Source organism: Salvelinus fontinalis, chromosome 15, assembly GCF_029448725.1.
Source record: "Salvelinus fontinalis isolate EN_2023a chromosome 15, ASM2944872v1, whole genome shotgun sequence".
Lineage (NCBI taxonomy): Eukaryota > Metazoa > Chordata > Actinopteri > Salmoniformes > Salmonidae > Salvelinus > Salvelinus fontinalis.
Window position 1 is genome coordinate 34361960 of NC_074679.1, and position 11388 is coordinate 34373347.

General features: G+C 44.7%; 1 protein-coding gene across 1 annotated transcript in view; it reads left to right on the forward strand.

Moving 5' to 3' along the window:
- Positions 1-10736, forward strand: part of ccdc88c (coiled-coil domain containing 88C) — an 84846-nt gene extending 74110 nt beyond the window's left edge. The window contains exons 28-32 of the mRNA XM_055863536.1: positions 1368-1574; positions 3375-3449; positions 3585-3653; positions 3910-4151; positions 7410-10736. Of these exons, the coding sequence (XP_055719511.1) occupies positions 1368-1574; positions 3375-3449; positions 3585-3653; positions 3910-4151; positions 7410-8399 (1583 nt within the window). The 3' untranslated portion in view covers positions 8400-10736. The remainder of the gene's footprint in view (positions 1-1367; positions 1575-3374; positions 3450-3584; positions 3654-3909; positions 4152-7409) is intronic.
- Positions 10737-11388: the final 652 nt, after the last annotated feature.

The following is an 11388-nucleotide window of genomic DNA, read 5'->3' on the forward strand; positions in this document are numbered from 1 at the left end:
TCATACCCTGCACACTCCACTCTGGACTCTGGCTAGACCCTGCAGTAAGTAGCCTTGTTTTGGATTAGAGCCCGCCTCTACTGCAGCCATCCCTTACTGCAGCCAGCAGCTTTGCCTCACTCTGTGTTAATGAGATCTGTGTGTCTGTCAACTGATGTTTAATCATGTAAAGTGGGCAACTGAAGAGTCATGACACCAGCCCAATAAAGGCAATTACTCTGTCTGCTGTGTCTCTTAGTCTGGCAGCTGGTATAAATCTCATGTTGCACATGGCTGGAGGGATGATGAGAGGAGAACTTGTTACAGGGGCAATCTGCAATATTTACTGCTGTTTAAAGGATTGTGCTTTTAATCCCAGTGCGAAAGAAATGCCACTTTGGGGAGTGATGTGTGCACATGCTGTCTGTGCTGCGTTGTTAGCCTGTGTCACGTTGCTGATAATATGAATGCCTCCAGCTAGCATCATACTCTCTCTGACTCTCCTTGTCAAACTCGCACCACAGTCTAACATCATCCTATCCTTTATTCCATATCCTTCCTTATCTGTCACTCTGCCATGCTTTTAAGCCACACTCTCTGTCCACCTCTTTTCCCTCCACACCATATCCCTTTGCTCAGCCATAATGACAATGGCTGTGCAAAAATACAGAATAGCTGTTCTATTGGATCTATTGATGTCTGAGACTACTAACACAGTGATGTTTGCATAAATGACCAATCCAATGCTGGACTGAGAGAGGGAGCAGGGAATGCAATAAGACTAAGGTATAGAACCAGATCCTCCCTGAGCCAGTAGCCTACCAGACTGACTGAGACACCACTGTCTTGTAGGCTACCCACACACACTCTCTTTCTCTCTCACTTTCTTCCTTTCTTGACAGTTAAAAACCAGACAGGAAACTGCCAAAGCCTTCACTTCCTATAGAATAGTAGAACTGCCAGTGTTCTATTCTGTCTCAGCAGGCCAGGGTTCAGTCTGACTTACTATAAAGGGATTTAGCCTTTTATTCTTTTGTAAAAAAAAGACTGATCGGATAGAAACATTGGTAGGTCCAAAATGCATCTAAAAACCATTGGTGTGCGTACAGTATCTTGCCATTTGGAAAGTGGTCTGACTGAAGAAATGATAGTTGAGACTACTGTATATCATTGTGTACTGTAGCAAACGGAGTCAACTTGTGTCCTTTGAAAGCTTTTGCCGACACTTACGCTTCACTGCTCTAGCACACACTTGTCTACCTGCCCTAACTGTCCACTGTCCAGCAGTCTCCAGCTCACCTGCCTCTGCTGTGTCCAGAATGGGGTTGTTTGTTTGGACGGATGTGGTACCATCATAGATACTAACTGCTCTGTTATTGTTCCCCTAGCACTAAATGACAGTGGAGTGTCCCGAGGCAGGGAGCTGTACCGAATTCCAGGGGGTAGCAGTGAGAGTGTCAATGGCACAGAGGAGCTCTATGCCAGAAGGAGAGGTGTGGCGCTAGGGGGCGCTGCTCACTCCACCCTCGCCAACCACACCTCCACTTCAGGCCTGACACCCAACTCAAGCTCCAGGCCTGGACGCAGACCCAAAGGTACGGTAGGCCCAATGCCCATTTACTGACTAGCTGCCATCTTCAATGTTAAGATGTCATGATGTAGTGTAGATCTGCAGTATGTTCTTTCTATGAAACTATAACTTTCTATGAAAGTCTCAAAGTCAGTAATTAAGTTTCCATTCACAGTTAAGTAAAGTCATTCCGTTAAATAGATCAAGACGGGTGTGATGGAAACACGATGTCTATACAATTTCATAAATGTTGACAGACAATTTGTTTGCTTGACATGGTGTGATGTTTTTGTCGGTAAAATGTATTATGCGGTGGAAAGTCCTTTATGCCAATGATATGGAGTCATGTGATGATATGCTATGTTGTACTACCACAACAATGTGGAAAAGCGTTGTGTTTTATAGGCAGATGAAATAAGTTATGATAAACTGATTGATGGTGATGAGCTTGATGCAAATTTACAATAAATATCAAGGGTATTATTTGAATGCTGGTGACATGATGATCGATGCTTGGCTGCAAATGATCAAATAAATTATATTGCTCTTATCCATATCTCATCATAACCTATCCTGTCCACTTTATTAGACACCTTTTGTCTAGAGAGAATGCTCCAAAACCAGATTGTTTTTGTGACAAAACCATCGCCAGAGTTTAAAATGTGATGGAACCCCATTCAATCAATCAAATGTATTCATAAAGCCCTTTTTACATCAGCAGTTGTCACAAAGTGCTTATACAGAAACCCAGCCTAATACCCCAAAGAGTGAGCTATGCAGATGTGGAAGCATGGTGGCTAGGAAGAACTCATTAAAAAGGAAGGAACCTAGGAAGAAACCTAGAGGAACTAGGCTCTGAGGGGTGGCCAGTCTGGCTGTGCCTGGTGGAGATTATAAGAGTACATGGCCATTAAGTCCAGATCGTTCTTCAAGATGTTCATAGGTGACCAGCAGGGTCAAATAATAATCCGTGGTTATAGAGGTTGCAACAGGTCAGAAGTTAATGTCAGTTGGCTTTTCATAGCCAAGCATTCAGAGGTCGAGACAGCAAGTGGGGGAGAGAGGGTCGAAACAGCATTGAACTTCTGCTTTAAATTCGGTACATGGGAACTTCAGCGACCAAAGTCATTTTTATGTGCACTGCGTTATCACACACAGCATTTTATCCACAAGAAATCAGTTTGATGGAAGAGTACCTCCAGTGAGAGAACTGCATTTTAATGCAGGTTTTAGAATATTTGCATGAAAATCTGTCGCCAATTGGATGGAAACCTATCTAGTGTTCCAGAATAACGCCAAACAGGTGACTTAAATCCCTAATCTCCCAGAGCGCAGTGCTGAATAATTGACACGTCACTTAGTCAACCGAGAGGTCAGTTATCAGTGTTTTGGAATAATTCTGCCATCCTCAGTCAATAATCACAGTCGGAACATTTGTTTACTTTCCTTGAAAACCTTGTGGTTCAATCTCAGAACGTTGTCCCATCAACTGGAAAAAAGCTACATCATCGTACAGAGCCAGTTGGTACATTATGTTATACAGTAGCAACATTTGAATTCAGTATGTAGAAGTGAAGTGGATTATCTATAGTTGATCTACTGTGTATAAACATGGGGTTTTCCTACAGCTTAGAAATATCCCCTTAATCATCCTTAAACACTACTGCCCTTTTAGTGTGCACAGTTTTAATTGTGTAGGGGGACAGTACCAGCATGTGGGGGTACACGTCTGTTGGGACAAATGACTCGTAACACACATACGTTCATCTCTCTATCAATATGTGATGCCGTGGAGGAGTAACTCACTTCCCTCTGTGCTCTGCAGGTTTCATCCATGAGGACGACCCTCGGGTTCACTCTCTTGATGCCCTGTTTGGGAGCAGTATCCATGGAAACGCAGGTAAAAGACCAGGATGATCAATACAAGTTCAAACGGCTGCTGGACCCTTGGGCTACCTTTCACTCTCTGTGTCCCTCTCTCTGTTTCATTCTTTCTTGCTCTCTCTCTTTCCCGCCTCCATCTCTTTCTCTGCAGGTTATCGACCAGGCTCTGCTGAGCTCAGCCGCAACACCTCCAGCAGCAATTCCCCTGTTAACCTCAAAGGTACAACCAACATTATGCCTATCTGCAAACCCTGCAAATTACTTCAATAGATGCCATTTTATATTTAACTAATTTCTATACCAGATGTGTCATTTATATTGGGCATGTCTCAGGCCACTGTTTTAGCCTGCTTTCTAGTACTATTCCCCCACTGTGGACTTAAGTCATTTTCAGCATTTAGTTGACTAAAAAGCAATACTGTATCTCTTATCCTGATTGTCTATCTTTACCTCTCTACCTCCCTCTGTCCATCTAGATTCCCTGGAGCGCCTGCAGGGCCGTTCTGCCAGCCTGTCCAGTGATGACGTAGTGGGCGTTAGTCACGACGTCTCCCTGTCTCTCCCCCGGAGCTCCACGGTTCCCTACGACACCCATACACACACCCCGACCAAGAGGAGTGCACCCCGGCCGGGCCGCCACCGAACCTCCTCCCCTGGCAGCGATATGGTCACCTTGGAAGAGTTCCTGGAGGAGAGCAACACCCTCTCACCACCGACTGTAAGAATAGAGGGATAATATGTCATAGGGAGATGGATGAATGGTTTGGGATGTGGATGTACTAGATGTACTGTATTAAATCATGTTTTTTTTCTCTATATACACACAATACCGCATAATGACTAAGTAAAACCTTTTTTTTATTTATTTTTTTTATTTTATAAAACGCTACATGTTTGGCACACCTGTATTTGGGGAGGTTCTCCCATTCTTCTCTGCAGATCCTCTCAAGCACTGTCAGGTTGGATGGGGAGTGTTGCTGCACAGCTATTTTCAGGTCTCTCCAGAGATGATAGATTGGGTACAAGTCCGGGCTCTGGCTGGGCCACTCAAGGACATTGAGATTTGTCCCAAAGCCACTCCTGTGTTGTCTTGGCTGTGTTTTTAGGGTCGTTGTCCTGTTGAAAGGTGAACCTTTGCCCCAGTCTGAGATCCTGAGCACTCTGTAGCAGGTTTTCATCAAGGATGTCTCTGTACTTTGCTCCATTCATCTTTCCCTCGATCCTGACTAGTCTCCCAGTCCCTGCTGCTGAAAAACATCCCTACAGCATGATGCTGTCACTACCATGCTTCACTGTAGGGATGGTGCCAGGTTTCCTCCAGACATGACGCTTGGTATTCAGGCTAAAGATTTCAATCAAACCAGAGAATCTTGTTTCTCATGGTCTGAGAGTCATTTAGGTGCCTTTTGGCAAACTCAAAGCGGGCTCATGTGCCTTTACGGAGGAGTGGCTTCCGTCTGGCCACTCTACTATAAAGGCCTGATTGGTGGAGTGCTGAAGAGATGGTTGTCCTTCTGGAAAGTTCTTCTATCTCCACAGAGGAACTCCGGAGCTCTGTCAGATTGACCATTGGGTTCTTGGTCACCTCCCTGACCAAGGCCCTTCTCCCCCAATTTCTCCGTTTGGCTGGACAGCCAGCTCTAGGGAGAGTCTTGGTGCTTCCAAACTTCTTCCATTTAAGAATGATGGAGGCCACTGTGTTCTTGGGAACCTTCAATGCTGCAGACATTTTTTGGTACCCTTCACCAGATCTGTGCCTCCACACAATCCTGCCTCGGCGCTTTACGGACAGTTCCTTTGACCTCATGGATTGGTTTTTGCTCTGACATGCACTGTCAGCTGTGGAACATTATATAGACAGGTGTGCGCCTTTCCAAATCATGTCCAATCAATTGAATTTACCACAGGTGGACTCCAAGTTGTAGAAATCTCAAGGATGATCAATGGAAACAGGATGCACCTGAGCTCAGTTTCGAGTCTCATAGCAAAGGGTCTGAATACTTATTTACATAAGGTATTTCTGTTTTTTAATTAAGACATTTGCAAAGATAATCTAAATCCTGTATTTGCTTTGTCATTATGGGGTATTGTGTGTAGATTGATGAAAAAAATAGATATTTCATTGATTTTAGAATAAGGCTGTAATGTGGAAAAAGTCAAGGGGCCTGAATAATTTCTGAATGCACTGTACATCAACCACTGTAAGAACTTGCACATTCTATGACATAAAGTGATGTATGGTGGTTTGGCTTGGATGAAATTGTGGATATAGCTTCTAGTTTAATATGACACATCGAGTTAATTTTCACAGCTAGCTATAAGCAAATAGTGTCATAGGGAAATGGATGAAAGGTTTGGGAAGGCGTTGTGGCTTCATATAGCCAAATCTGATTTAACATTTTTTTTTAAAATTATGATACATTTAGTTAGATTTCTCAGCCAACCTAGACAGGCGCCCAAAAAGTGTCTAAAATGTTAATGGTCTGAATTACGTTTATTTTACGTTGGCTAATGAAGAATACTGAACTGGTCTCTAAGTCCCCCAGTTTCAGATATAAGGTAAGGTTTCGTTCTGCATTGAGTGATGCTACATAAAGCACAGCTTCCCTCTCTCCAGCCGCTCTGCAGGAGAACTCCTCTCCACCAACAGCTCCTCTGACTGAGTCTCTGTATTGGTACCACCAGGTCAGGGTGATGGATGGGTGGCACTGTTAGTTTTTGGTCATTCACCTCACTTGACAGGCTTTTGTAGATGAAATGTTAGGATCAAATTTATTTATATAGCCCTTCTTACATCAGCTGATATCTCAAAGTGCTGTACAGAAACCCAGCCTAAAACCCCAAACAGCAAGCAATGCAGGTGTAGAACCACGGTGGCTAGGAACAACTCCCTAGAAAGGCCAAAACCTAGGAAGAAACCTAGAGAGGAACCAGGCTATGAGGGGTGGCCAGTCCTCTTCTGGCTGTGCCGGGTGGAGATTATAACAGAACATGGCCAAGATGTTTATATGTTCATAAATGACCAGCATGGTCAAATAATAATAATCACAGTAGGATGTGCACACCTACACACTCTTCATTCACCTCACTTTTTAACTCACACAGTAAATAAAATAGTCATCACTTAGTGGGCATACTGTGGCAACGGGGGGGTTCAACACCACACAATGTACATTTTTCTTTCTCGTTCTCTTTCACTATCTCTTGTTCTCTTCCTACCTCTGTTTTAAAGAATGTAGAGATCAGTCTGATTCTCGCTTCCCTGACTAACCACCTAAATCAGTATAAAATGGGTTAACACACCTAAATCAATGTAAAATGGGTTAACACACCTAAATCAGTGTAAAATGGGTTAACACCTAAAGTTGTTGCCTCCAAACCTGACTAAATATGATTGAGAGGTGTTCATGCCTAACTAAACACACTCACATTGACCTGCATCCCAAAGTGCTGTATCAATCAACATCTGAGCAGTGGTGTTACCTCCCATAGTCCCTCTATTTTTAATAGTGCAGGTAGATGAGACCAATTCAATACTTCTCTTTGTTTATAAAGGCATTTCCTCTTCCTCATTAGATTATTTCTCATGTCATTGGCTGTTAGCCCTGTGAGCAGCGGGCCGCTCTGATTGTCTTGCCATTTAATATCATTTATATAGTGCTGCAGTGAGATGGGTATGCCCCCTGGTGTTGTAAACACATTCCCTAATGATTCTACATCAGAGGCATAGGCAGACAGACCCATGGGCCATATTTCCAGGAATCTTTATACTGTTTAACAATAGACAATCTAAACAAGCACTTCACTGATTGGATCAGTCCTGAGTCCCATGTTGTGTCTGTACAGTAATCCAGGAAGTTGAACAATAATAGTTTTGGATGGATTCCCTCTGTGTGATAAGGGTTTGGTGTTGACGTCTTTACTTCCTTGATTCATCTAAGTGCTGTGTGTCGGTCTCCCTCATCCCTCCCCTCAGGTGCAGACAGGCAGTCAGGAGGACCTGATGGAGGACTACTTCAGTAGAACAGGAGAGAGGGAGAGATCCACCTCCGGCCGGCCCCCTCTGAGAGATGGAGCCAAGACCCCCACCAGCTATGTCACGCCCACCGTTAAGAGAGACACAGACCCCCAACGGGCCGGCGATGTGCCAGGCAGGAACTCCAAACCAGGCCAGAGCGTCAGGCCTATCGTCCGGCTCCCTGAGGGATCCACCTCCACACCCCAGTCCCAGACCCTACCCAACCGGGCCAGTAATGGGTTAGGGACAGGGGGGTGGCCCTCACCCCTGGGACCCCCTGCTCCCCGTGGAGGTGGTCTGGGCAGCAACAGTCTGTCTCGGACCTTCAGCCTGGCCTCTGCTGACCTGCTGCGCTCAAACGGTCCAGATAGCTACCTGACAGACAGGGAGGCAGGTGGCTCACCCAGCCAGAGTGGAGGTGGTGGAAGTGTGGACGGGGTGGTCAGGAGGCCTGGGGCTGGAGCCATGGCCAGGGAGCGCCCCCAGTCTGCCAGGCTAGCAGGACCCTCGGACATAGACCCCCGCAGGCTGCCTCTGGCTCCACCCAAAGAGGAACCACTCAGCCTGACCCTTCCCCAGCACCACTCCTCCCTATCCTTGCAGCCCGAGCGAAACGGAGGAAGAACAACACCAGGCTCCACCCCCAGGAACAACGAACCCAGCACCGGACAACAGGGACGGCCCAACCCCCAGCAGAATCAGAAGAACCATCGTGGGGAGGTTGCCATGGTGACGCCAGTCAGGGCAGTGCCGGCTCTGAGACTGGAGGAGGAAGAGGTGCAGCGCAGTGAGGCGCGGCTACAGGCGAACTCCCCGTTACTGAAGAAACCGGCGTTGGGAGGAGGGGGGCTGAGCAGTGGCACAGAGGAGCCCCCCACGAGCACCCCTGCCTCCCCAGACCCCAATAACGACCCCCAGACTGTGTGGTATGAATATGGCTGTGTCTAGGAGCCGTTAGTGTAGTTACAGACCACAGCCTCAGTACTGTACAAACACTGTTCTTCCTGCTAAACCACAGGATGTCTGGTCTTGTCTGGCACTTCTAGGCTGGTCCTTACTGTACTGGATATATCCTTTATGATTCGGGCTGTTTGAAACTTCCTATCTGCTTTAAAGCTGTAATCTTTAATGGTGAAACAGCCAACAACAAAAGTTACTGCAAACAACAAACACTGTTTTTCCATTCTGACATCATTACACGCACGACAGAAGAGCAAAATGTGTACTGCTTGTTTTTTTTACCATGCTGCGCAACGTCTTCTCAGCTCGGCATCAAAAACAATAACAGCGGTGGTGTGGCGGCCAGTGGCGCTGTTTCCCCATACTGAGGATTCTATCTTTAAAGCTTCATAAAGGAAATGCTGCCCCAAAGAGACCACCTCAATCAACACACCACAGGGGCCTGTACCCAGCTGGAAAAACAAATGGTTGATTTGATTTGCATGACCAAGGGACCGCCAGTACCGCAGTTACATTAGCATATGAATGTACATGAATGCTTTGAGGAAGACAAAAGGCACTAGGGAGCAACGAATGTATTTTAATATTTTTCTATTGGACACCACTGATTCCCCTAGGCTCTCTGTGCACTGTATACACAGCCTTGGCCTTGTCCAAGAAGTTATATTCTGAATCTGAAAAACAAACATTTTGGAAGGAGAAAAGAACCACTCCCAGAGTAATTGCATGGTAATTTCTGTCCTCCATCTTTAGGAGCTTAAGGACAGACAGTGTTTGATTGTCTCAACACAGCCTCAGTGACACATTACTGGAAAAAGGTCTGCTCCAACTTTGAACATACTGTTTTCTGTTGTGGCCTGTGGGTGACCAAACTATGGGCTTTGTGAAACTAGCTTGTGGGGAGCATGTAATTCATCCCATATCTGTCCTTGTGCACGCGAGGCAGGACGAGAAAGTAAAGGGAGAGAGCACCGCACTGACCAACTTCCGAAAAGAGAAAAGGCAGGGCTTTTGTAGCAAGACGGGATAATTTTTAAATGGAGTGAAGGAGGATTGAGAAAGTGATGGAGATGGCGCGAAAGTGATTTATTTTTTTATTTTTTATATGGACAAGGAAGGTATTGGTGACATGATGATAACAGATGAAGATGAGCGTTACAGAGATTGGTCAGGTTGAGAAATAAAACGGTGAAATATTTCATACTGTCCATGACTGACCACCGTGAATGCCCCCAGAAACTAGTCTCTATACCAGAGCTCTCCAACCCTGTTCCCGGAGAGATATCCTCCTGTAGGTTTTCACTGAAGTGAAAACGTGCAGGACAGTTGGAGAGCCCTGCTATATACAGTAGAACACTGTCAATTTTGATGTTTTGTATATGCATATGATGAATATTATTTTCCAAATTCATTCCAAAAAGCACTATACAATGAAGTAGATAATGAGTCTGAACACTGGATACATTTTTACTACAGAAAACGAATACATTGTCGACCAAGGGTTAAGGGTTTGTGTTTTTCATTTTGAGTTATTGATAGTGTTGAATTTTAGTTTTTTTAGATACTGTGTCTGCTACCCAGCTCTAAAATGGCAATAAGACTCAATGTATTTATGTTCCCCTCGATGATAAAACTACAGTATATCTGCATGTTTTTTTTCTCACCTAAATGTGTTTGTTGTGAAGTGAACAGTGTGTGTTTCATTGTAAGGGTGGTGGTGTTTGAATTGTGCACAACCTCATTCATTCAAAAAGTATCGATGCGTTTTCTGTATTCGTAAAAAATCAGTGATACAATTCTAATTAGATCCCTGTATTAGGTGGATGACTAGTCTGCCTGTTACAGTGTAATATAATGCATCAGATGTCTATATAGAGCATGAAAATTGACCATATTTGGCACTTTTCTCTACTAACTCAAATTTTCCTTCCAGCTGTTCTCTTCAGATTTGATGAAAGGTTGGTATGGTTGGCATTCCCAAGAGAAATATCATCTGTTTTGTGTTGAATTCCACACGTGTGTGTGCACACACACACACACCTATGCACAATATGTGTGCCATCACCATGTGTACAGGTTTCTAAGGTCTTGTCTAAATGGTGCACAGTTCCTGTGTGTAATGTACAGTAGGTTAGAGATTTGATTTTGATAATCATGACCAAACACTACTAAAAAATGACTGGAGTTCTAAAAGACAGATCTACCAACGTGCACAGATACTGAAATGAAAATATTGCAAATGTTTTCATAGCTTAATGTAGATACATAGACCTTTTCTGTCCAAAAACAATGGAAACATTTTTAAATAAAGATTTGTAAAATGAAGTTTCTCCTGAGTGTCTTTGTAGGGCTACACTACATATACAAATGTATGTGGACACCCCTTAAAATGAGTGTATTCGACTAATTTAGCCACACCTGTTTCTGACAGGTGTATAAAATTGAGCACAGCCATGCAATCGCCATAGACAAACATTGGCAGTAGAATGGCCTTACTGAAGAGCTCAGTGACTTTCAACATGGCACTGTCATAGGATGCCACCTTTCCAGCAAGTCAGTTAGTCAGTTAGTTTCTGTACTGCTAGAGCTGCCCTGTCAACTGTAAGAGCTGTTCCTTTGAAGTGTAAAAGTCTAGGTGCAACAGCAGCTCCATCGCAAAGTGTTAGGTCGCACAAGCTCCCAGAACGGGACCGGCGAGTGCTGAAGAATGTAAAAATCACCGGCCCTCGGTTGCAACACTCACTACAGAGTTCCAAACTGCCTTTGGAAGCAACGTTAGCACAATAACTGTTTGTCGGGAGCTTCATGAAATGGGTTTCCATGGCCAAGCAGCCGCACACAAGCCTAAGATCATCATGCACAATGCCAAGCATCGGCTGGAGTGGTGTAAAGCTCGCCGCCATTGGACTCTGCAGCAGTGGAAACACGTTCTCTGGAGTGATGAATCACGCTTCACCATCTGGCAGTATGACACAAA